The sequence below is a fragment of the Nannobrachium achirus genome (genome assembly GCF_963921795.1).
Source record: "Nannobrachium achirus genome assembly, chromosome: 3".
Classification (NCBI taxonomy): domain Eukaryota; kingdom Metazoa; phylum Chordata; class Actinopteri; order Myctophiformes; family Myctophidae; genus Nannobrachium; species Nannobrachium achirus.
The window spans coordinates 61,968,054-61,994,416 of record NC_137812.1 but is presented as its reverse complement, the minus strand read 5'-3'; the positions used below and the strand labels follow the sequence as shown (position 1 = coordinate 61,994,416).

Genomic DNA, 26,363 nt, shown 5'->3' with positions numbered 1-26,363 from the left:
AGTTCAGATATCGTCGTTGTCGGGTCAAAATCTTGTATGTCCAAAACCGTTGGTTTTGCATTTGTCATTTTAAAAATGATTTAAACTAGAGAAAACAGCCGATCTACAAGCACACAACGCCTCGCGGTGCGAGGTGTTGTGTGCTTGTAGATCTGCTGTTTTCACTACTTGTGTGCGATGGCCTTGTATGATTTGCAAAAAGAACTTACAAATTTGGAGATACAAGCTTTCCACCTGACAAAGACGATATACTAGTGTTGTTGCTGCTCTTATACCACCATTATTACTGGGGTTGGTGTGGGCCAGACGCGGGCCGCGGGCCACCTATTGGGGAACCCTGTGCTATGGTAGATTGCTATGGTTCTTTCAGGTAGACTGGCTCAGATCAGTGATCTTGGACAATCAGTCGCTGCTTTGGTCTCATTTCATAAGTTCACATTTCTCCCCTTCTGTGGATGCTTTTCATTGGTGCTCTTATATTTTTGTGCTTTTTGGTTTATTCCTGTTCATGGAGTTCAGCTTGTCGTCTTTATCCATCTCATGTTTTTTTCTTGTCCACGTCTTCATTTCAACTCTGCTTTTTTCCCCCTCTCTTCTCATTGTAATTCCCTTTCATCCCTTTTTACTTCTTTCTTTTTTTTTTTACTCTTCTGACTGGATTGTTTTTTGTTTTTATTTTATCTATACTCTTTCATCCTCACCACCACCATGCTGGTTTGTGAATGGCTGTGTGGCGGGTGTCCCCCTCCCCCCAGTGGGAGGCTCTCTCTGGTCTCTGGGCCTGGGCTCGGCCCCCCCAGGTCCCCCAGCCCCCGGCAGGCTGCACAGAAGCATTTCCTGGGCAGGTACCGTCTACCACATGTGTGCCCCCCCCTCCTCCAATGTCCCCCCCACCTGCCCCTCAACACCTGGAGTAGTTTACATGTGGTCACTTGTACAACGCAAAAGCGCACACTGGAAGCTATTCATGTTCTGATTGGGACCATGACAACACAACAGCTTGCACAAAACTGCTTTTATTTTTTTACCTTTTATTTTATTTCATTCATATTAATTAATTCTGACTGTCGGCTAGATAAGAACTGCTACTGGAAGTGTCTAAGCTGAGGTACTGGAAGTACTGCCCTACTTGAAGTTACTGTACGTTGATGCTGTGCAAGTCTGTAAACATTCCTAGGGCAGTTTTTCTCAAACTTTTACTTTTCAAGGTCTCTGCTTAACTCTGACAGTGTACAAATGGAACCAAATGGACCCGTTAGGGTTCATTTGGTTCCATTTGTACACTGTCAGAGTTACAGACTTGTATGGGTAAATTTAGACCTCCATAAAGGAACCCACAAAGTCCCTAGAATCCACTTTGAGAACCACTGTCCTAGGGCATGATAAACCGTATCATGACTGGTCGAAAAAGACGGCTTCTGGCAGGGGGGAGTACATGCAACGGAATTCCTGCCCCATAGACACTTTTGGCTGTAGTTACTTTCCAGGCCTTTTTCCTCATAAAACGAGGTACAGTAATGCTGGGAACGAATTATTTTCGAGTGGTTGAGGTGCCGGGTCGGAAAGTATCATGAAGAATAAGAATAAACCTGCACACTCATCTCAGCGTTTTATTCTTTTTCTACTTCTCCCTTGTCGCTGCCGACCCCCACTGGGTGGTCTTAGGGAGGGTGTAGAGAGGCAAGCATGTCATAAGCCAAAGCGCAAAACCTCCTATCTGCAAAAATCACTTTGTTGGGAAAATGATAAAGAAAATGTGTGTTTAATATTAAAACCTATCAACTATTTCTAGTCACATGACATTTTTGGCAAAATGAGGGGCAGAACGATCTTGCAGACAGACTGACCATGTGCAGCATAGCCTATAGTACCCATTTCAAGTGAAATCCAAAAATCTTAAAATTTGCAGATAGGAGGTTTTGCGCTTTGGCCCTCGATGTGTTTCCTCCGGTACACGTGACGCTCAGGGTTCCCACACATTTTTACCAATTCATTTCCAGACTTTTCCAGAATATTTAATCCAATTTCCAGGACTATATAACAATAATTCAGCTCAATAACACGTCGCTTACTCCTATGCGCAAAGCCCAAAGACAGGTAGTGTATGCCAGTGGTTCTCAACCTTTTCAGGCTGCGACCCCCAAAATAATCATATTTTAACTGGGGACCCGGCACCCTGACAAGCACTAAGAGTTGAGGAATTTTGTATAACACGGTTCTATTGTGAAAATAGCAGATCTACATGCTCACAACGCCTCACGCCTGTCTGCTGCTTAGAATACAAATGGAGGAGTTATGTCGTAGCGTAGGTCAGTGGTTCTCAACCTTTTCAGGCCGTGACCCCCAAAATAATCATATTTTAACTGGGGACCCCCACCCTGCACAAGCACTTGGAATTGTAGGAGTTGGCATTACATTTAGTTTAACTCGATCTATTCCATTGTGAAAATGGCAGATAAATAGCACATCTACATGCTCTGTGAGCATGTAGATCTGCTATTTTAACAATTTCAGCCTCTAATATTTGACAATTTGACCAATGTTTGACCAGAGGTACTAAAAAGGTCTTTAAAGTCCTTAAATTGTCACTTTAGAAATGTGCAGAGGTACCCTCTATACACTTTACTGTTGAGTGAGAAAACAATGTTAAAACATTTAGCTTAACATCTGGTGACCCCCCAAAATAATGTGGGGACCCCCAGAGGGGCACTCTGGGGGTCCCGACCCACAGGTTGAGAACCACTGGCGTAGGTTACCTGCTCTTCTCCTTGACACAGATCCTGGACGATGCTCAGGGTGTGCAAAGGACATACAGTACAGGTTTTATGTGTGCGCTAGGGCATTCACCAAATATTCGAATATTCGAATATCAAAGTCACTATTCGACGTTGTTCACCAAAGTCGAATATTTGCTATTTTCTTTTCTTTTTTTTTTTCTTTTTTTTTTTTTTCTTTAAAAAATGTATAGTTTATAAAGCTTGGCTAGATAGGAAGTCATAAGAATGAGTTGTCAATGCCTCTGGTGGATGAATTTGGTAATGCTCTATACCAGGGCTTCTCAAACCTTTTTAGGCCGTGACCCCCAAAATAAAGATATTTGAACTGGGTACCCCCACCCTGACAAGCACTTGGAATTGTAGGTATTACATTTAATGTGACTCGGTTTCCGCAGATAAATATTGTGAAAATAGCTGATCTACATGCTCACAACGCCGAGCATGTAGATAAGCTATTTTCACAATGTTCGCCTCTTGCTTACTTAATATTTTACAGTTTGGCCAGTCCTGTCGAATATTCGACTATTCGAATACTTTGAGGTCGAATAATTCGAATACTAAAAATCACTATTCGTGAATGTCCTAGTGTGTGCTGACGTTGTGCAAGTGAAAGAACATGTTACTACCGCCTTTCTGCTTTCCCCCCGTCAATGTCATATTAACACGGGGAGGGGAGGGTCTTCATCTGCCGCCGCAGTGGGAGATAACGCTCTGGCAGTCCCTCTTGACACACAAGCCAATCATAGCACTGAATGAGGGCGACCTGCCGCCAAGTTGAACCAATCCCACGCCAGCCCCGAGGATGGCTCGCTGTGATTCGTGACTCACCAGTTGATTTTTTTTCTTTCCTTTCTAACCGTCTTGTTCTAACTGCTGTGTTGGTGAACAACATCCTTCCTGGTTGATTTCAGCCGGTATGACTTCATGTCGTTGTCAACAGAAAACAAGCCTCAATGACCTCATGACCCCCAAGCCCCAAATCCGTAACCAAAGAGTGGGGAGGGGAGCAGGCACGTGCACACATAGACATCTGTCTGTAAAAACGGCCCTTTCCAGACCATAAATGCAATTTTTACTATGGTGAAAGAAATGCAAATGCCCCTCTTTCCATGCCACATCCGAAGGCAGCATTCAAGAGAATTGCCTTGTCAAAACTCTCCTGAACTTGAATGCAGCATCTTATGTTGAAAGAATTGCCCTCTCTGTGTAGAAATCCATGCCGTTACGCCACATCTCCAGTATTGACTTGGTTATGCCTAGTTTAGTGTGGTTTCACACAAGCTCACAACGCGTCGCGCTGCGACGCGTTGTGAGCTTGGAGGTCGGCTATTTTCGGTGCTTCCACCAAGAGGCCCTTTTAGAAATTCCAGCCCCTGCCTCTCTAACATTCTCTGCACGTCCCTGGAGAGGAGAGCAATGGTTTTGGCGTCGGCTCATCTGCAGATTCTGCTCTGTAGTTACTTTAGTCTTTCTTCAGGAGAGAGAGAGAGAGAGAGAGAGAGAGAGAGAGAGAGAGAGAGAGAGAGAGAGAGAGAGAGAGAGAGAGAGAGAGAGAGAGAGAGAGAGAGAGAGAGAGAGAGAGAGAGAGAGAGAGAGAGAGAGAGAGAGAGAGAGAGAGAGAGATGGGAGTGTGAAGAGAGAGAGAGAGATTTGGGAGTGTGAAGAGAGAGAGAGAGATTTGGGAGTGTGAAGAGAGAGAGAGAGAGAGAGAGAGAGATTTGGGAGTGTGAAGAGAGAGAGAGAGAGACATATTTGGGAGTGTGAAGAGTCTGGGCTGCGAGAGAGAGAGAGACATATTTGGGAGTGTGAAGAGTCTGGGCTGCTGTTGCAGACCGTAGCCGCATAACCGACCGCCCAACCAAAACACATGCATGCTAGGGGTGTAACGATACATTTTAATAGCGATTCGATAGTATCGATACATATCACGATACATGGTTTGCGATACGATACATGGACGATATTGGTTCATTCATGGCGATACGATTCGATTCAATGATTTAAAATCGATATGGTAACTATTTAGCAAAGAAATTAAATCTGTGTGAAAGGTGTGGATAGTGCAGGTTTTTAAGGGAAACATGTATTATTATGGATATAAATAAGTAAACACAGTGATTATGTGCCAAATACATGGACATTGTATATTGACAAATGACAAACCTGCACCTTGACATGAACCCAGAGATTACACACATTTATCGATAGACCAGTGTAGCTATATGGAAAGGAAAAGTAATTAAACCCCTCCTTTTTTTCTTATTAAAAATGCTAAATACAATGCACAAGTAGGTAGTATCAATCGATACAATCGATTCTTTGCACTGCTGATTCGATATGATACAAAATAAAACAATACGATTTGATTTTAGCTGTTTTCATTTCGATATACTTTGATTTTTAAAGTTAAAAACTATATTTCGATACAGTTACTATATCGTTAAACCCCTAATGCATGCGTGTTTGATGAGAATCAAACAGATGGTAGCTGTCTCTGTTAGATAAGCCAGAAATAGATGGATGCTGCTCGCACCATTGATCTGTTTTTGTCTGTCTACGATCAGTTGTTTGTTTGGCCAATTAATGTCTGTGCATATCTATGTGTTTATCTGCCACTATTTGTTTGATCGCTCAATGTGTGTACATCTGATTTTCACTTACTTAACCGTATAGTACTAGTCTAGAATCAATCATTCAAAGTTTTTGTCTTTGCACAAAGGATCAGTGTGTGCTAGTGTATATTGTGTCAGGATATCAAAATCATTGATGAAAGCTGATTTAGTTTTGACTTTTTTGTAGGGCTGGGACTGACTCATTTAGATTAATTAATTACAGAAAATTAACGTGATTAAGAAAATGTGCGCATTTTAATCGCGCTTAGTTTTTGCACCATAGAACCTTTCTCCCTGGACGAGTTTCAGGCGTACCGATCATACCGGTGCACCAACCAACCCCAGTGCACGCAATGGGAGAAGACGCCGATCAGAACACTTATTTGCTCGGCCCAGTGGGCCAGTGAAATGCAATTAATATCGATTAATTACAAAGCCTCTAATTAATTCGATTATTTTTTTTTAATCGAGTCCCATCCCTAGTGTGTTGTGCTGTGTGTAATGCATGAGTAGCTGCTTGATTAGTTTTTCTTTTCACAATTACCCGATGACATATTGATGTATGTTTACCAGTATGTGTTGAATGCATATCAGTGTATGTACAGTATGTACAGTATGTACAGTACTTCTATCTACTGTATCCTGCTCTCTAGACTCTGTGGTGGTGCCGGAGGAGAGGTCAGGGGTCACCACAGCACACACCCCGTCTGATTGGCCGGAGAGTGAGGAGTTTGAGGCCGTGCCCACTGAGCCCATCTTTATGTCAGCCGACAGCAAGTTCACCAAGACTCTCAGTCGGGTGGGTACCTGAAGGCAGCATTCAAGAGACTCATCTTACAGTACTTTGAAAGAATTGCCCTCTCTGTGTAGAAATCCATGCTGTACGCCACATCTCCAGTATTGACTTAATTATGCTCAGTTCAGTGTGGTATCACACACCGAAAATAGCCGACCTCCAAGCTCATAACGAGTTGTGAGCTTGGAGGTCTGCTATTTTCGATATTTCCACCAAAAGGCCCTTTTAGAAATGTCAGCCCCTGCCTCTCTAACATTGGCTGCACGTCCCCGCAAGCAGGTCAGTAAAAATACTTAAATCAATTCATTTTCTTTCTCTTCTCTAGTCTTCTTCCACCTCCAGTCAGGACGACGAGAAGTCCACTCTGGAGGAGGTGAGCGAGGGAGCTATTCCCATAGATCAGCCCACTGCAGGGCCCCCCACCCCGGGCAGCCAGGGGCCCGAGCTCCCTTTCCAAGCCACGACGCAGAGCCAGTCCCAGGGGCAGGGACTCAACAAATCCAGCTCCTCCCCGGAGCTCCAGACGTTACCCGAGGCCTTCTCTAAGGCTGCCATGGAGTCTGGGACCGGTAGGGCCTGTCACCATTATGAAATTTTTACATGACGATTGTCACTCAAATAATTGCGATTAACGATTGAATTGTGTATTTGTCGTACACAATTACATTTCTGTTTGGCTTTTAGGCTTTGTAGTTGCACATGGCAATCATGACACATAACTTAAATATGCAAAGACATATTTGACAATGTTATACTTAAAAAATATTATTGCTAGTGGAAATAACCGATCTAGAAGCTCAATGTGAGCTTGTAGATCTGCTATTTCCACTACTTTTTGAAAGTGTTTATAACTATATTAACATTTCTCAACATGGAAACGATTATGACGATTAAGCTAAATCATTTTGATTACCTCAAATAATTGCGATTAGACGATTATGTAACAATTGTGACTGCCCTTTAGGGACCGGGGCAGGAGAGGCACCGCGACCCAGGGCACCTTCAGACGGCAAGCCCCCATCATCCCATCAGTCCCAGCCGGAGAAAGAGAGGGTGGAGGGAGGAGGGGCAGGGGAGGTGACGGGGCAGGCGGCTCAGAGCCAGGGCGGTGAACCGACCCCAGGAGTGGTGGTGTCACAGAGCGGAGGAGGAGGAGCCAGGATGAGGCTGGAGTTCCCAGCGTCGGCCACCAAGCCTGGACCCATCTCCCCCGGCGGAGGCCACCGCCCACGAGGTCACACCATCTCTGTGACCACCCCGTCGTCCAGGAGGGAGAGGAGGACGGAGAGAGAGTCCTACCACACCCGGCCTGGACCCAGCAACGCTGAGAAGACCTCTGGGCTCAGTCCCAGGTACCACATGATGCCTCCATGATGTCTTAAGATAGAACTGTAACTGTAGGTCATCGCTGTCAGGCAGATACCAGTCTACCGGTGATAACTATAGTACTTTCTTCCAGGCATCTTTCCGGATAAATTTTATTTTGCTGCGCTACTCCTCCCACAGTGTTGCTGGCACGCACTTGGGCCATAATGTATGTCAAATCGACCGGCTTCATCGGGAATTGTCTGCTTGCATTTTGCTAAGACATACATACGTTATACAGTACCGTCCGTGTATATAGTTTAATTTATATAAATGTATTAGTGAATACATTTTTTCCATTGAATGGGAAAATGCAAAGGTATTACTTTTCCCAAATATGGAGATGACAGACTTCATAGATGTCACGATTATGACATTTTACATGGCGATTAATTGTCACTCAAATAATTGCGGATAACGATTTAATTGTGTTTTTGTCGTTTTTGACAATTACATTTCTGTTTGGCTTGTAGGCTTTGAAGTTTGAAGTCTGCACATGGCAGATATGACACATAACCTAAATATGCAAAGAATTGAAGGACATATTTGACAACTTTACACTTTAAAAAGAACATTGATAGTGGAAATAGACGATCTATAAGCTCCAACGTGTCGCATTGCCACGCGTTGTGAGCTTGTAGATCTGCTATTTCCACTATTTTATATAAACATTTTTCTACGTGTAAACGATTATGACGATTATCCCCAAATAATTGCGATTATGTCAAATAATTCCGATTAGACGATTATGTAATAATTCTGACAGCCCTATTCATAGATGTCTGACGTCATAGACCACATGAGACTGGCGATGAAGTGTACTGTAGACATTTTGTTAACATTTATCTCTTCCTGTAGTTTTGTCTTTCTGCAGCTCTACCACTCACCTTTCTTTGGCAACGAAGCCAACAAACCCCTCCTGCTGCCCAAAACTCAGGTCTGTTTTCCTTAGTAAACATCCGTCTGTGGACGTGTACAGTACAGTATGTGTAGAACACACTAGAAAGTGTGTGTACATTACAGTTAACCTGTGTGTGGTCTGTGGCAGGTGATCGACCGTGCTGTGAAGGTGTTGGACCAGATGCCTCCTTATGACACTCACAAGATTGGAGTGGTGTTTGTAGGCGCTGGTCAGGTGAGAACACAAAAACACACCTAGACACTCTTATTTTGTTTATTCGATTTTTACAATAATAAACAAAGGATGTATACAAGGATGGAAAAGTAACGTGAAAGATCTAAATTAAAATGAGATCTTTCATACCCCCCCGCACAATAGGAATTAGACAGTACACAGGAATTATTTTTATAAAAAATACACAAAATACAAAAGCTGTTTTTGAAATGGTGAACAAGTGGTGATATCTTTCACTGCAGCAGAGATAAATTAAGAGGAGATATATTGCCTAGCCTCTCTACATAATCAGTAAAACACAGAGAGACTCACACAGCTTTGCCCTATGTCCTCAAATACAGAGATACTGGATTAAGATCTTTGAGACGCTCTCTGATATTTTGGACACCCAAATTGACCCTGACCCAATATTAATTATCTTAGGTACATCAGACCCCATCTCACACTTGACAACGTCACAACGACATCTCCTTTCATATGGTCTGATTACAGCAAAGAAGCTGATCTTAACCCATTGGAAAAAAGAGGAAGCACCTGCATTTAAACACTGGCTTAATGAAATTACTAGTACACTTCATCTTGAGAGAATACGATATTCACTTAGAGACAGGGAGGCACAATTTGATAAGATCTGGCTGCCCCATGTTCGTTACCCGAGTAGAAGGATGATGTTATTTTAAACTGTCTATCCGAATGAATATACATGGATTTCGTATGTCTATGGATCAACTCACTTCGATTCTCGTTCTTTACGTCACTGAGCAGTAGGGGTGGGAGGGAATGAAGGGGTTGTTTTATGTTGTGTGTTATTTGGTTTTGTATTTTATTTTGTGTTTGTTTTCTTGTTCCTTCTTCTTTCTCTTCTTTTTCTTTTCTTAATTATGCAGAAAAGACAGAAATTGTTTCTCTGATAACATGCTCATTGTATAACTTTTGATAATCTGTTGGCAATAAAACATATTTGACAAAAAAAAACACAGAGAGACTCAATTACACATACAGCACACACACTGTTAACACACAAACTCATCAGCACCCACATGCTAGTATTATAAACCAGTAACTCATCTCCTGTCTGCAACCCCCCAGGTGAATAACGAGGTGTCCATCCTGTCCAACGAGTACGGATCCAACCGCTACGCTGCCTTCCTGACGGGCCTGGGCAAACTGATCCACCTGAAGGACTGTGACCCCGACCAGATCTTCCTGGGTGGGCTGGACCAGTACGGCGACGATGGAGAATTCACCTACTGCTGGCATGACGACATCATGCAAGGTCAGAATGCTCTGCGGGTTCCGCTCTCATTCTCGCTCTCTGTGTCTGTCTATACTGGGTCTGCTGTCGTGCGAGATCATTCCAGGGTTGCACTGCTATTGTCTGATTATTAATGTGAGCTCTGACTCATGGACTCCTTGCTAATGGTTGCTTTTAACAACATAAAACAAAAAGAAAGTGATTTGGAATAGAGGGGGGACAAGGAGCAGACCAAATATAGAGCCCTGGGGGACCCCGTCACCCCGCTCAACTGTAGGGTTTAAGTGGTTAAACGATGGTGAAGCAGCACTTACGGTTATTCTACATTTTCTTGTCACTCTGGATTTAGAGTCAGTTGAATGGCCAAATGTTAACAACTTGAACCCCAGCACGCCTATTCTGGGGGAACATTCGCCAAAAATAGCTCAAAGTGTGTTTTAGACGAGAAAAAACAATCCATCCAAGACTAGTGTGTTTAAAGTGGTTAAATGTAAAATGATGTTTTGTGCCCGTGAATGCTTGAGCAGTTCAGAAACGGTGCTATGCATGAAAGCATTTTGCATGTATATTATACATGTGCACTATATGTCCTTATAGTAATGTATAGGTGTTTGTCTGCAGCTATTTTCCACATAGCTACTCTGATGCCAAACAGAGAGAGTGACAAAGGCTGCTGTAACAAGAAACGACACATTGGCAACGATTTTGTCATGGTGGTGTACAACGACTCGGGAGAAGAGTACAAACTAGGAACCATAAAGGTAAACAGGCACACATGCACAATGAAAAGAATAATAATAATAAAAACTCCCAAGCACACTGTGTGCTCCTACTCTCTCCTGACATTTTCCATCTGTGTTCCACCAGGGTCAGTTTAACTTTGTGGAAGTCATCATCAAACCTCTGGACTATGAATGTAACCTGGTCACCCTCCAGTGCCGCAAAGGTGAGTGATCTGATGCAGTGGTTCCCAAACCTTTCTGGATGATCAATCCATCCATTGTATTTTCAGGCTTGGATCAATGCAACTAACATAGTATATCGATATAAGAGGGAAAACTAATTTGTCTCTTTCCCCCCTTTATATTAAAGGGGAAGACCTCCCATTTTCCTTAGAGGAGTTGTTTGGAAATAAAAAAAATGTTCCCCCTCTTCTGTGTTGCCTAGAACTGGAGGATTGATTTTGGGGTTTGTATTGTAAAGTACAACGGTGTGATGTCATCACATTGTGATTTGCAATACAAACCCCAAAATCAATCCTCCAGTTCTAAGACATTTTGGGGGTGAACTACTCCTTAAAGTGCACATTCTGGGAGGCTTGTGTTGCTTAGTTCTGTCTTTTTCTCTCTATCAGATTTGGAGGGGTTAGTGGACACCTCTGTGGCAAAGATTGTTTCAGACCGCAACCTTCCCCTGTTGGTCAGGCAGATGGCCCTGCATGCTAATGTAAGTTATTGTGCTTGTTCATGCATTTAAAGCTTTGAAACTTCATTTTGTGAGAGCGAAGGTTTCCTTTTGTGATTATGAAAATGTAAGAGGCCATCTTATCTCTCAAACTTAATCATTCATATCGTCACTGTCGGGCAGAAACCTTGTATCCAAGTTTCAAATTTGTGTTTTTTCCTGCTTCATCATACAAGGCTGTCGCACAGAAGTAGTGAAAACAGGCGATCTACAAGCACACAACGCCTCGCGGTGCGAGGCGTTGTGTGCTTGTAGATCTGCAATTTTCACTAGTTTAGTTCATTTTTAAAATGATAAATACAAAACGAACGGTCTTGGACATACAAGGTTTCCACCCGACAACGACGATATACACAAAAGAAACACACTCACGTATACACACATACTACTTTTCTCTCCCTCCCTCCCTCCAGATGGCTTCTTTAGTCCACCAGTACAGAGCCAACCCCTCTGATGCGTATGCCTCCAAGTGGCTCGCCAGGTTACGACACATAAAGAGGATCAGGACTCGGGTAGGCCGCCATGTGTACTCACTATCTATCTCTCACACACACACACACACACACACACACACACACACACACACACGTGTTTCCCTTCTGTCCACCCTTTTACTTCAAGTGATTGATTAATCATTCATAAAAAGTATTTCTAATTAGTCTTTTGTTCTGTTGTTGTTTTTTACAGCAAATTTAGATTTAGTTTAATTTAGTAATATTCTTTAGAATAAATGTTCATGTAGTCATCTGAAAAGTTTTAGTTTTTAGTATAGTTTAGTCGAATAATATCACAAGATTTTAGTCGACTAAATGTACAGTTGATTTTGTCGACAAACACGTATCGTGGCAGGCCTTGATGGCATCGTAATGGCAGATTTTACTCTTGGTTGCATCTGAAAATATATTAAAATTAGTAATTATTGTGACAGCCCTAGTCACAATAATGGTAATATGACATATGGTCCCATCCCACAGGCCCAGGAGGACATCCAGTCCCGGCCCACACCGGGCATCTCGCTGACCCAGGGACACTCATCATCCCAGCAGAACAAGTCCTCCTACCAGCAGAGCAGCTCCTCTGCAGCAAACACCGAGGGCTCTGGACAGAGGAAGAGGCTGGTCTCCACCGTGGACGACTTCACAGACTTTGTTTGATTTCCACCAGGGATACCATTATCTTTTTCTCTCAAGATTTACCGTCTCAGATTCTCTCATTCTCAATCACTCACACACACACACACACACACCCGTGCACGCACGCACACACACACACACACACACACACACTCTCACACACACACATACACGTGCACACGCACGCACGCACGTACGTACACACACACACACACACACACACACACACACACACACACACACACACATACAGGATTTGCCCTGCAGGCATTCTGTGTGTAGGCTCTGCTTAGTATGTCATATTTTTCAAGAAGGAAAAAAAAAAGAAAACATTTTGTTTTTTGAAAACGCTTTGCACTTTTTCAGGTCTTAGAGATATTTTGGATGTGCAACACCAGGGCTGGGGCGGTATGGAGTTTTAGTTATCGCGGTAATGCATCACTGTTTACAAATGATATGGCGGTATCTCTCCATTTCTTTTGAATGACACAAAAATAAATGTATAATAAAATATTAAAATTATATTTGGACCTTAGCACCCGATTCTATAAATGTCTTCTAAATCCTTCGAAGGCTTTTAAAAAACATGTTTCTATGATCAGTGGTTCTCAAACTTTTTCATGTCACGGACCCCCAGATGTATGTGTATTTGGTCACCGACCCCCATTTCAAAATGGTATGTTCCAGGGACCCCCAAAAGCAAAGATATGAGTTACAGATGTTTGCTTCAAAGATTTCACAGATTTTCAAGATTTTTCAAAAATAGATCTACAAGCTAAGCTCATAGCACGGCACTCAGTGCTGCGCTATGGGCTTGTATATCTGCTATTTTTGAATAACCAAAGTTAAAGTGGTTCAAATCTAAAGTGACGCAGATGCTTTCCAGGTGTAAATGTATGTATTACACAACCGCGGTTATTGCACCCAGCTCTAGTGCGACATGACATGAGTGGAACTGTAGGGAACACTACGTTTGAAAGCAGTTTGTGTTTGTGTGTGCTGTAAATATGTGTGGGGGTGTGTGTGTGGAATAAAAGGAACCTGTGAAAAATGTGTCCTGTTATACTAGTGATATAATGTTCAGGTCAGGGGTCTTCAACAGGGGGCCCGGGACCCCTAGGGGGTCCTTAGAGTTACAACAGGGGGCTGCTATATCCTTGTGTGAAATAATTCTTTTGAACCCTTGCATTCCTATTCCAAGGAGAACTTTAGCCAAACAAGCTTGTAGATCCGCTATTTTCGGCAAATAGGTTTGCTGTAGAGGTAAAAAAAAAAAAGAGCAGACCAAGTACATAGTGAAAGGTCAAGTTTACAAAATATCAACGATGTAAGTGGTTAAATGTCTGAAAATACACATTAACATGAATCCAACATAGACTGATGACAGTGCTGTCAAACAAGTCTATGAATCTATCTATGAAATCGATGAAAATCTCCATCACACATTAATACAATATTTAGAGGGGTCCCTGCTTCATCTCTCTCTCTCTGGAGAAAAATAGGGGAGGGTCATGCCTTTCTAATTTTAGTCTAAGGGAGGGTCAGTACTTTTTTCTTTAGTCCAAGGGGAGGGTCATACCATTTTTATATGGTATGAAATAGTCCATCCCTAATAATTGCTCTTTTTTTCCCAATTAACAATGGCCAGCATCTTGGCCTATTTGACACTTAGCTGCGAGCGAATTTGACCCAAATCATCCAAATTGTGCACTTGTTGATACGTTTTAGAATTTTGGTATGGTTTTGGTATGGTTAACTTTATAAAAAAACATCGCAAACAAGTTGGGCTCGTCCCTTAGTGGTCTGTTTGCAATTAATACAAATATTAGCTAGTTCGGTGAACCCCAAATAATTGATGGACGAGCTTCTGGTGCTATTGGGTATGCTAAATAAAAATATATATAATAAATTTTCAAAAAACATCGCAAACAAGTTGGGCTCTTCCCCTAGTGGTCTGTTTGCAATGAATCCATTATTGCGACCGTCAGGTCGCATTTACTACCAAAACCTCCACCAGGTGTCCGTGCGTCAGTCCGTCACACCTCACACGTCACACTTTTGCCCTGCTCATATCTCCACAACCGTGGCCCCCACCCATGCCACATTTTGCACACACACTCCTTCCCTGCCAAACTACAACCTCCAAGGACCCCCGGAGCTTCAGGGACCCCCAGGTCCCTGGGGGACCCCCACTCCTCCACCAGGTGTCCGTGCGTCAGTCCGTCACACGTCACACTTTTGCCCTGCTCATATCTCCACAACCCTGGCCCCCATCCATGCCACATTTTGCACACAAACTCCTTGCCTGCCAAACTACAACCTCCAAGGACCCCCGGAGTTCCAGGGACCCCCAGGTCCCTGGGGGACCCCCAGGTGTAAAAAAAATACCAAATGCCCTAACTCGGCCTAGGAGCGTCCGGGAGAGCCGTGGCCGGTACCTATTCGTCCGCCAAGGCAACGCGGAGACCCCACCCCTCATTTCTCACATGGCCCTCTTCTAGCGCCACCTACAGGCCGATTTTTAAAACACATTTTTGGCCACTGCTCCTACAGTTTTGGCCCTAAAATCACGCAAATTGCTACACAGTATGTCTGCACTCATCCCATCAACATGAATCTGTCCCATATAGCGCCACCTTCAGGCCGATTTTTAAAAACACATTTTTGGACACTGCTCCTACAGATTTTGCCCTAAAATCACGAAAATCACTACACAGTATGTCTACACTCATGTCATCAACATGGCTCAGGAAGATTTTGGAAAAACAAATTTTTGCCCTCTTTGTGTATACATGTGACCTGACGGTCGCTTATCTCCCGATTAGGGAGTCTTACTGGTTAAACAGGTCAGTATATGGTTGAAACACGTGTATCAAAGCACACTACTATTGGGTATGCTGGTGAGCTGGTCTGAGCTATGCTACATACAACATACTCAAATTTTAGGAAAAACTAAACTCAAGATGGCTTCCATGGGAGCTCAAAATGCATATAAATTAGGGAGTATGTACCATCTTGAAAATGATGCCTTTGCAAGTTTGCAGGAGTTTTTCTGGGAAAATACCCAGAAAAACTTTTTTTTTCTGGGTATTTAAGTAGGATCTGAGGGGTCTAACTAGGGGTTTGTCATCATGCTGAATCCATTCCAAGCATTTGTTTTGCACAAAAAACATTCCTTGGGCTAGAAATGGCCTCAGAAAACGATGCATGTATGGGTGAGCATTCATGTTAGTCGGAGGCCTTAGGGTTTTTTTTCTCGTGCTAATCAGTCTAAAAGCGCCATATTTTGCACAGATGTAGCCCAGGGCATGCTCTAATGATTTAGCTAGGGCGCCCGAGTCGGCGACCTTCGGGGTCGCCACAGCTCCAGAAAACACCCAAAAAACTCTGAAAAGTGATGACTCATCACTTTTCATCACTAAACCATCGTTTTGTAAGGCCATTTGTAGCCCAAGGAATGTTTTTTGTGCAAAACAAATGCTTGCAATGGATTCAGCATCATTACAAACCCCTAGTTAGACTCACATCCAACTTAAATACCCAGAAAAAAAGTGTTTTTCTGGGTATTTTCCTCCTGTATAGAAAGTCGATGGGAGCCCAACTTGATTTGGCCGCTGTGGCGACCCCGAAGGTCGCCAACTCGGGCGCCCTAGCTAAATCATTAGAGCATACCCTGGGCTACATCTGCAAAATTTCGCGCTTTTAGACTAATTAGCGCGAGATTACCATGTCATCTCCCTTAGGCCCCCGACTACCTAGAGCCAGACACAATGTAAACCTGTACTACGCAAAAGCTTCAAAATGCTGACCTGTGATGAGAATTAAAAAACCTGTCATTTCTATTTTTGAGAACATTAAATTGTCTATTTAGAAGCAAATTGTATGTTAAACTGCAAATACCTCACTCGAAGGAATAGTTTGTGCTATACAGGATATATATATATATATATAGATATATATATATATATATATATATATATATATATATATATATATATATATATATATATATATATATATATATATATATATATATCAAATCCCCCGCATTCCTAAGAAAGATTTTATTATAGTAAATGTACCCCCGTTGATTCTGGATGGGGACCCAAATGCATTTTTTGTAAGAATCAATGAGGGTAAATTTACTTGACCCTAAATTTACCATTGATTCTGACCCATCCAGAATCAATAAGGGTAAATGTATCTTTTGTCTTAGGAATGCAACAAAAAGATATTATTGAATTCGTCTCCATGGTGTGACTAATCAACAGAAGAAAATGTGGGGGTGAACTATTTAAATGATACATGTCATATTTTACCTATGTATTGAAAAATGTTAGCTACCCAGCCCAGCCTTATCTTCCAGTATCTTCAGATGTATTAATATGCATTTACTCAAAATCAAAGACAAAATGGTCACAGAACATGACTGACAATCATATTAGTCACATCTTTATTCTGTTAAAAAAGAAAAGAAAAAGAACTACTGGATTATTAGCAAACACATGAAGTAACTACTTTTCAAACACATGGCCTCTAAGGGTCTCTTCAGGTCCAGGGTCTAATTTCGGTCTTCAAACTGTGACTTGTTCTTGAGAAGGTAAGCTGCTAAATATTCAATTGGATTCGGTGGTCTGGAAGAGAAGAAATCAGATAATAAGAAATTACTTCAAATCATAAGCTTTTAGTCAAGCACAAATGAAATGGGATTTGAGATGTTGAGTGCATACTAGTAGATCCTAATATGAATTTCTAAAGATAAAATCAGTAATCCCATTGAAGCCTACCTGTCCTTGGCCAGCACTGATAAGCCTTGAAGCAGAATGGGCACGACGGTCTGATCCAGGTAGGCCCTGGTGGGGAGGGACTGCAGGTCCACTTTCTGCTTGGAGATCTTCTCTGTGTTGGCTTTCTCGTTCTCCACTATTCTCTACAACAAGCATACAGTTAAGAATACATTTATTAAGACTACATTAGATTAGTGGTTTTCAACCAGTTGTCTGAGAACCACCAGTGGTCCTTGATGAGTTCCAGGTGGTCCCCAACTAAATGACGTGGAGTTTGTAACCAAAAGGATCCTTATAAGTCTACACAATTAGAGAATGTAGAATAATTGTTCTTTTTATTAGCATTTGCCTGTAGTGTTCTCTCCTATGGCATGCAAGTCTTCTGGGTCTGAGAGGTTAAAGTGCCAGTTCACCCCTGGGGCAACCAGATCTTATTTTATTGTTGTTTGGGACACGATCAACACAATCTATGTTCAATCTATGTTTTGAGATATTTTAGTATTTCAGCATGAATGATGATGCATTTAGCATCATATGATGCAGCATGATGACTCATATGATGCAACATGCATCATCATTCATGCTGAAATACTACAATATCTCAAAACACAGATTGAACACAAAAAAATAACTCAGGATTGTGTTGGTCTTGTCCCAAACAACAATAAAATAAGATATGGTTGTCCCAGAGGTGAACTGGCCCTTTAAATCTCAAACAGTGGGCCGTAGCCCAAGTGCCGTAAATAATGGACCTTTATATGAAAATGGTTGAAAGCCTCTGCATTAGATGTGTACATTTCATCTGATGCTCTTTACCCAATGTGTGACTTAGAAGTGTAAAAGAAATGGTCTTACAATCATAACACGACATCAAGGAAACCATAATCTCAAAATAGTTTCTGCTTAATCTAATTAACGGCATAATCTGTCAGTACCATTGCCATAACCATGTAATGTTGCTGTTAGTAGGAATAAAAACAGAAGCACCCAGGAGAAGTGGACTAAGAAAGGGGCAGAGTTAAACCTAGTTCCTAATTTACACAAAAAAAGGAGCAGGTGCACCCAGATGCAAAAATGCCTTTTCTTTTTTTTATCGAATGGGTTCCCAAATTGAGCAAACCAAAACCAGGATAACAGCAGATTATTATCTAATAATTCTACCTTAGACATGTTATGAGTTACTTTCTGTCAGAGCAGTTTTTCTTTTTAAGTGCTGAACTTTGCAAGCGCTCGTCTTCTATAATGCAATAGCCTCAGAAACCCAGCCTTTATTTGGCGATCGGTAGAAAAATAACAACACACGCTGCCTCCTGCATTATGTGACATTTAGAACTAGGTACCGTGTTACACACAACTGAGTCATTTCCCACGAGCGCTTCCCAACTCCAACACTTAATAATCACCTGAACGGAATTTCTTGACAAAGTCGCTCATAACATGAAGAGGATAATTCAAGCTTTCAGGCGAAATGTTGGTGAGTTTGACGTTGATTAATACAATTAGATAGCAAAAAACTGTTTGAATGCATTGGCTGCCAATGGGAGGTATTGCAACCCTAGATTCAGCACATAAAAAAACGAGTCTAGTGTTGCAATTTGCTGCTATCTTCCACCCAACAACCACCCACACTGTCGGATTTTCTATAGTTACCTGGATATTTTCTGTCAGACCATATTCAGCATGGGGGTTTTCAGCCACCTATAAGAATATTACGTTGTAAAAGCATATTATAGCATTCATATTAACAAAGAAAGCTACCTCAAAGCCAAGACACAATCTAACATCTTTAGAGTATGAAGAATAGGATACCAGTAGGCAGTAGCCCCTTTTCCACAGGCCCAACACCACATCACTCCACACCACACCGCCCACTTGTGCCAGGTTTTCCACTACAAGGACCTGGGTAGAGTGGTGTGAAAGTGGTACTAAACATGGTACTAAAAAGTATCCAATCTAGAGTAGGTCTGAGCTAGGCCAAACGGGGCCAAACACTTCATAATGACTGATCACTCACTGACTTTTCATTTAGACCACCCAGGATATAGTTGTAATACATGATAATAGATTCTATTGTGTTATAACCACTATTATAATCTATTAAAGTGTATTATAATTATCATAGTAATACATTAATACTTTATAGTGTATTATAATCACAGTTATAATCCATTATACTAGTGTATTATAATTTAGGATAGTTGTAATACAAATTTATATTGAATTATAATCACAGTTAAAAGGGTCAATTTGTTTCATACCGATAGGGGTGCTTTTGTGTAATGGAAAATGTAGATCTTTTTTTTATGTGGTGTGGTGTGGTGTGGTGTGGTGTGGTGTAGTATATGGTGTGGTGCTAAAAAGCTGCAGTCGAAAAGGGGCTATATATACCACACATTAAGTGTCACTGCAATCTTTAGACTACTTACTGGGGTATGTCCCTCCATGGACTGATCTGCATCTGTATGATCTATTTAAAAACAGAAAAAGAAAAAACAAACAAATATTATAAACTCACTTGTAATTAATATCCCATACACGATCTGGAGTTGTCATCATTTTCGCATTCTATAAGCCTGCATGAGAAAAGTCATAGTAAGATATCGAATGCAAACTTAGTTCTAAACTGCTTCAGTGTGGTAAAGTGGTATATTCTTAAATAACTTGTTAAAACCCATTCTTCTCCAGTTTGATTTGAACCAGCTCTCCCTGCCGCGCCTGCATGGTGAATCATTTTAAACCAAGAACACAAGATTATTTTATTTGTGGTTTTGAATGTTTCTTTGGATTTGGTCGCATACTGTGATCACGGCACCAAATACAGCGTATCGCAGAATGAATGAATGAATGATTAACAACAATAACGACCGTATGTGAATCATGGTTCAGGTGGCGGTAAGCATGCTAGCTTAGCAACATTCATTGTACAGAAGAATGAAAGACACTAACATAAGGGAGAGTTCAAAGCGCTAGCGTTAGTTATGTGCTATTCAATTATACACTATAGTGGTAGAACAAAATACAAAACAGACAGAAAACCAGATCAACTCAGTTAAAAAACGAACAATGATGTACTTACCATCCGCCATGTTTGTTGTTGGTGTTTACGCAGTGCGCGTGGTCTACGTAGATTCTGCTTGCTGGTTACGCTGGAACTACGCTACGCTAGATAGAAAGACATCTTCTTCTTCTTCTTCTTTCGAGTTTTATGGCAGTTGGCAACCCTTGGAGGGTGCATTACCGCCACCAACTGGACTGTATAGTGGGACTAGAGCTTGTACAGCAAACCAATAAACAAAAAGGAAAAAACTCTATCTATATTCTATTAACTAGCTGCGTTGCTCTTATGAACTTGATAACAAGGCGATATACTTTCCCTTTTCCTAAGAGACCCGACAGTGTAAAGTCACGATGCTTGATCTTTTCCAATGCCTGATATAAATCATTCCGCTCACTGCTGTATTTACTACAATGCAGAAGTACATGTTCTACTGTTTCTTGCTCACTCATGCATTCTATGCATTTTCCTGTAGGGTGTTTCCCTATTCTATACAGCGAGTCATTAAGACCTGAGTGTCCTATTCTCAGACGAGTGATGATACTCTCCTCCTTCCTATTCCAACCCACTGCCCTCTCAATGCCGACCTGTTTTTGGATGTTATACAGGTGTCTTCCAACCTCCCCACCATCCCAACACTCCTGCCATACTGACTGTGTGTACGTTTTAATCAGTGGTTTGACCTCACTCCTGCTTAATGGCACATGGACATTTACCTCCTCAATTCTTAACGCTTGCTTGGCCAGAATGTCGACCTGCTCGTTTCCCTCAACACCAGCATGGGCTGGAACCCATAAGAACTGTGTTGGTATACCTTTGTTTCCTATTCTGTACAAAAGCATAAATACCTCACTAACAAGGTCCATTCTGCACGCAGACTTTCCAGACTTAATACTCTGTAGAGCTGAGAAGCTATCCGATGCGATAACTGCATTATTTATTTCCTTCTCTTCTACCCACTGCAGGGCCAAAATGATTGCCACTAACTCTGTTGTATATACTGATACATGATTAGTTAGTCTCTTCTTAATGTTTACTTTCTTTATAGGTATGCACACCGCTGATCCTGTTAGTCCTGATTCAGGATCTTTCGATCCGTCTGTATAGATAAACACTGCTTCTGGGTACCTATTTTCACAGTATCTCTGGACTGAGTACCACACTGGAGTTGTCTCTGACTTGTTCTTTAATTCCTGCTGTACCCCAAGGTCTACACAGGGCCATGGGAATAGCCAGGGAGGCATGGGAGGGAGTGTCACTGTGGGGCTATATTGCAGCTCCTGCAGCCCTATATTTCTTGCCTTCGCATCACCGATCCACCCAAAGCTGAAGCAGTTGGACTCATGTTCCCAACAGTCTCTTAACACACTCTTAGTAGGATGTATATCAGTATGCCCCTGGAGGTTAACCCAATATGCTAACATTAACTTCACTCTCCTCAACCTTAATGGCATTTCTCCCATTTCTACCTGTATGGCTGACACTGGTGATGTCTTGAATGCTCCACAACAGATTCTCAGAGCCTGAGTCTGCATTACATCAAGCTTTTTAAGGTTTGACTCTGCTGCTGCCATGAAGGCTATGCACCCGTAGTCTAACCCAGCTCTCATGAGTGCCCAATATATACCTTGCAGCGATGCTCTGCTTGCTCCCCACTCCTGTCCTGACAAACATCTGAGCACATTTATGACCTTTTTACATTTTCCTGTAACCTTCTCTAGGTGAGCCTTCCATGTTAGTTTTTCCTCAAACCACATCCCCAGGAATCGTACTACTTTAACCTGCTCAAGAGGATAACCATACAGCTTTAATACTAATGGTGCTACTTTCCGCCGCTTGGCGAAACATATTACTTGGGTTTTTGCTACCGATAGCTTGAATCCCCATTTATTTGCCCATGTTTCTACTACCCCTATTACCGCTTGCATTTTCTTGCATACATATGGTACATTACGACCTCTTATCCACAGAGCTCCGTCGTCTGCATACAGCGACTTCCCTACGCTCTGTTCAACCTCTGAAAAAATGTCATTAATCATTAGGTTGAATAATAACGGGCTGCACACACTCCCTTGTGGAGTTCCATTTTCCACTGCATATACACTAGAGTATTCTGCACCTACCCGTACTTGTATTTTCCTGTCCATAAGAAAGCTCATTATCCAGTTATACACCTTTCCACCTATTCCTAGTGCATTCAGCTTAATTAATAATCCTTCTTTCCAAAGCATATCATATGCTTTTTCTACATCAAAGAAAACGGCTACCACTACCTCCTTATTGACCTGTGCCTTCCTGATGTCTGACTCTAAGCACAATATCGAGTCCATTGTGTTTCTACCCTTACGGAACCCACTCTGGTATGGGGACAGAAGCGCCCTGCTTTCTACAAAATATGTTAGTCTCTCTGTAATCAATCTTTCCATGATTTTCCCTAAGTGTGAAGTTAGAGCAATTGGTCTATAGCTAGACGGGTCGGATGGGTTCTTTCCAGGCTTTAAAATTGGTACTATGACCGCTTGTTTCCACGCTGAGGGGAGCTTCCCACTATCCCATATTCTATTAAATAGATTCAACACTACACCCAGTGTTTGATCCTGCATATGCTCCAGCATCTTATAGCATACGCGATCTTTCCCTGGGGTTGTCTGTCGGGCATTACTAATTGCTCTTCTCAGCTCAAACATTGTAAATGGAAGGTCCAGTGGACCCTCTGTGCTCTCCTTTTTCTCCAGTACATGGGGGTTTCCACTCAACAGCGTACTCCTACATTGTCTAGCCTCCTCTGTCAGATTCCCTGAACTGTGGACTGTCTGGAATGTTTGTGCCAGAAGTTCCGCCTTCTCTAAATTGTTCACAGCCGTCTTATCCCCACTGTTCATCACAGGCAACTCATAGTTTCTTTTGATACCCCCCATTCTCCTGATCATACCCCATACTTCTGACAGCTGAACATCCCTTCCAATACTGCTACAGAATTCCCTCCAATATGCTCGCTTTTGGGCTCTAATGGTTCTCCTTACCACTGCCTGGGCCCTTTGGTACTGAATCAAAGTATCAAGAGAGTGCAACTTTTTAAGTTTCCTGAACGCCTTATTCCTCTCTTTAACAGCTTTACTACAACCTTCATTCCACCAGGGCACATTCTTGGCGCGTCTCGCTCCAGCCCTCTTAGGTATTGTTTCCTCAGCTGACTCTATTATTTCCTTAACTATTTCTTCATTTAGTACGTTTACCTCCACCTCCTGTCTGTCTTGAAATTTACTGAATCTGTCTGTACTTACTATCCTGAAGGCATCCCAGTCAGCTTTACTTAATTTCCATCCGGGAATTAACTCCCCTTTTTCACAACACAACTCTGTGCCTACTTTAGTCAGGACCGGGTAGTGATCACTACCCAATGTATTTTTCCCTACACTCCATGTACTTATACCTGCCAGCGCCCTGGACACCAGTGTTAAATCCAGTGCTGCCTCTGTGTTTTGTGCCGCATTGTACCTTGTTCCTTCCCCACTATTCATACACACCAAGTGATGCTCGTCTACAAAGTCCTCCACAACTAACCCATTCGTATCTGTGCTTTTACCACCCCACAGTGAGCTATGTGAATTGAAGTCTCCACACCATAGCACCTTGTCTTCCATTGATCCTGTGACTTCCCTCAGTATGTCTCTACTTAGCTTCTGACATGGATTATAATAATTAATTATATCTATTTTGCCTCTTTCAGTCCATATCTTCACCACAACTGATTCATTATCTGTGCTTACATGCATCACTTTATAACTTATTCCACTCTGTATGAATGTTACGACCCCTCCTCCTACAGGTTTGCCATCATCCCGATCCCTTCTAACTGCCGTGTATCCTTTAATAATAAAATCTAGCTGCGGCTTCAACCATGACTCCTGAATACATATAATATTAGGTTTATCCCTCAACTTATCAATATGTCTTTTAAACCTTTGCCCATTTGCGATAAGACTTCTCGCATTCCACTGCAATACCGTCAGTACCATTACTATGGGCCAGAACATGGCTGTGATTGCTGTCGTGTCTGTGATTGCTGTGATGTCTGTGCTAGCTGTTGTGGCTGTGCTTGCTGTTGTGGTCTATCATTATCGATCAGAGTGTCTACAACTGTTTCCCACATTAGTCCTTTAACGTCCAGGTATTTTTCAGCTGTCTGAACAACAATCTTAATCCTTTCTGTTCTGCTTGTCGCCTGTATCGTCTTATTAATCACTTCTGCCATAAACATAACAAATTCTTTTTTGTTTACTATCATTGATTCTTCTTTCACCTTGTCACATGCTTCACATTTCCTTATATCTTGTTTGGTTCGTACCCTTGTCTGCTGTGTCTGCGCTTCTTCACCTTCTCTAGCATCTTGTCTCTCTTGTGTCACTACTGGCTGTTTCTCTTCTGAAACCTGCTTCACTGCTTCAGCATAACTGATTCCTTGTCCCCACTTCACTTTCTGAATCTCTTCTGCCTTTTTACTGACTTCGCATCCTCGGTATGCTGCGCTATGATCTCCTCCACAATTGCAACACTTTATCTTTGTCCCTTCTGCACAGTCACCATATTCATGTTCGCCACCACATTTTCCACACCTTTGCTTTCCTTTACAAACGGCTGCTATATGTCCAAATATTTGACACTTAAAGCACCTGAGAGGTGGTGGGATGTACATTCTTACATTATAGCACAGATATCCAATATACACCTTTTCTGGAAGTTTTTCCCCCTCAAATGTAATCAGTACTGAGAGGCTATCACTCTTGGCCCCATTTCTGTTTGTCTGCATTCGTTCCACCTTGCTTATCTTAGCCCGCTTTATTCCTTCTTTAATTTCATCTACAGATACATCTGTTGGGATCCCTGTGACAACCCCTCTCATCTTCTTTTCGCCCTGGATGTAACATTTTACCTCCTTCCCGTTAATCTTCTTAATCTTAACTGCCTTTGCTTGCTGTCGTGCATCTTTACATATAATAAGCAGTGTTCCATTCCTCAGCACTTTTGCGCCTTTTATGTCGCCAACTTTGTCTGTTATCTCTTTAGTCAGTCGCACTGGGTTCCCATTTCCGAGCGACGCTCCCACTTCAGCTAGTTTAACAATCACTTTAAACTCATCTTGTTTCCTTTCTGCTACTTTTGCTTGTTTCGCTATCCCAGCCACATCATTAGGCTTACGTCTACGTTTCCTACTTTGGACATCCTGAAAAACATCGCCGCTATCCTCTCCCTCTTCCATGCTTGTTGAACCATCACTTAATGCCGACATCCCTACTAGTCCACACCTTAATACAGCCAGTTGCTGACCACTTGTCCACAGATGTTGTATTTATAACTGACCGTATTCCGTCGAAACTACTTTTAAACTTCCCGCACGGACCGTCGAGCTCCAAACACCATCCGGGTCCTCGAGCTTCGATAGAAAGACATGGACCAGTCAAAAAATAATAAACCAAATAGCAGGAAACTCACTTCCTTTAGCGACGTTTTCCTCCAAATTAAAACACCAGTGTCAACATTTGCATTATCTTACTAATCAATGTGTGTGTGTGTGTGTGTGTGTGTGTGTGTGTGTGTGTGTGTGTGTGTGTGTGTGTGTGTAAAGGAGTAGTTCACCCCCAAAATGACTTTTCTTCTATTGATTACTCACCCCATGGAGACTTAATTGAGTTCAAGAATATATAGACGATATAGTCTATATATATTGTATTTGTCGCATTCCTAAGACAAAAATGTGATTATAGTAAATTTACCCCCATTGATTCCCCATCCGGAATCAATGGGGGTACATTTCTTGCAATCAATTTGTTGTCTTAGGAATGCAACAAAAAAAAAAACCAAAATATTATTGAACTCAGGTCTCCATGGGGTGAGAAGAAAAGTCATAGATATTTGTTATCTGTATTTGAGCGGTGGTCACACCGTCTCCATAGCGTGGCCGTGTGTGTGTATCCGTGTGTGTC

At 42.1% G+C, this 26,363-nt stretch overlaps 2 protein-coding genes across 5 annotated transcripts in view; one reads left to right on the top strand and one right to left on the bottom strand.

Annotated features, from left to right (window-relative positions):
- Positions 1–13,576, top strand: part of tsc2 (TSC complex subunit 2) — a 54,728-nt gene extending 41,152 nt beyond the window's left edge. For all 4 annotated transcript variants that reach the window (XM_080722126.1, XM_080722124.1, XM_080722125.1 and 1 more), the window contains 11 exons: positions 6,043–6,188; positions 6,511–6,754; positions 7,150–7,537; positions 8,409–8,487; positions 8,599–8,685; positions 9,775–9,961; positions 10,562–10,701; positions 10,808–10,886; positions 11,295–11,386; positions 11,818–11,916; positions 12,379–13,576. In XM_080722126.1, the coding sequence (XP_080578252.1) occupies positions 6,043–6,188; positions 6,511–6,754; positions 7,150–7,537; positions 8,409–8,487; positions 8,599–8,685; positions 9,775–9,961; positions 10,562–10,701; positions 10,808–10,886; positions 11,295–11,386; positions 11,818–11,916; positions 12,379–12,558 (1,721 nt within the window). In that variant the 3' untranslated portion in view covers positions 12,559–13,576. The remainder of the gene's footprint in view (positions 1–6,042; positions 6,189–6,510; positions 6,755–7,149; positions 7,538–8,408; positions 8,488–8,598; positions 8,686–9,774; positions 9,962–10,561; positions 10,702–10,807; positions 10,887–11,294; positions 11,387–11,817; positions 11,917–12,378) is intronic.
- Positions 13,577–16,973: 3,397 nt separating this feature from the next.
- Positions 16,974–20,448, bottom strand: dpy30 (dpy-30 histone methyltransferase complex regulatory subunit). Its single transcript, XM_080722143.1, has 5 exons — positions 20,401–20,448; positions 19,751–19,791; positions 18,975–19,022; positions 17,325–17,467; positions 16,974–17,171 (listed from the first exon to the last, which is right to left on the bottom strand). The coding sequence occupies exons 1-5, from the start codon at positions 20,408–20,410 to the stop codon at positions 17,099–17,101; spliced, it is 315 nt and encodes a 104-aa protein (XP_080578269.1). The 5' UTR covers positions 20,411–20,448; the 3' UTR covers positions 16,974–17,098.
- Positions 20,449–26,363: the final 5,915 nt, after the last annotated feature.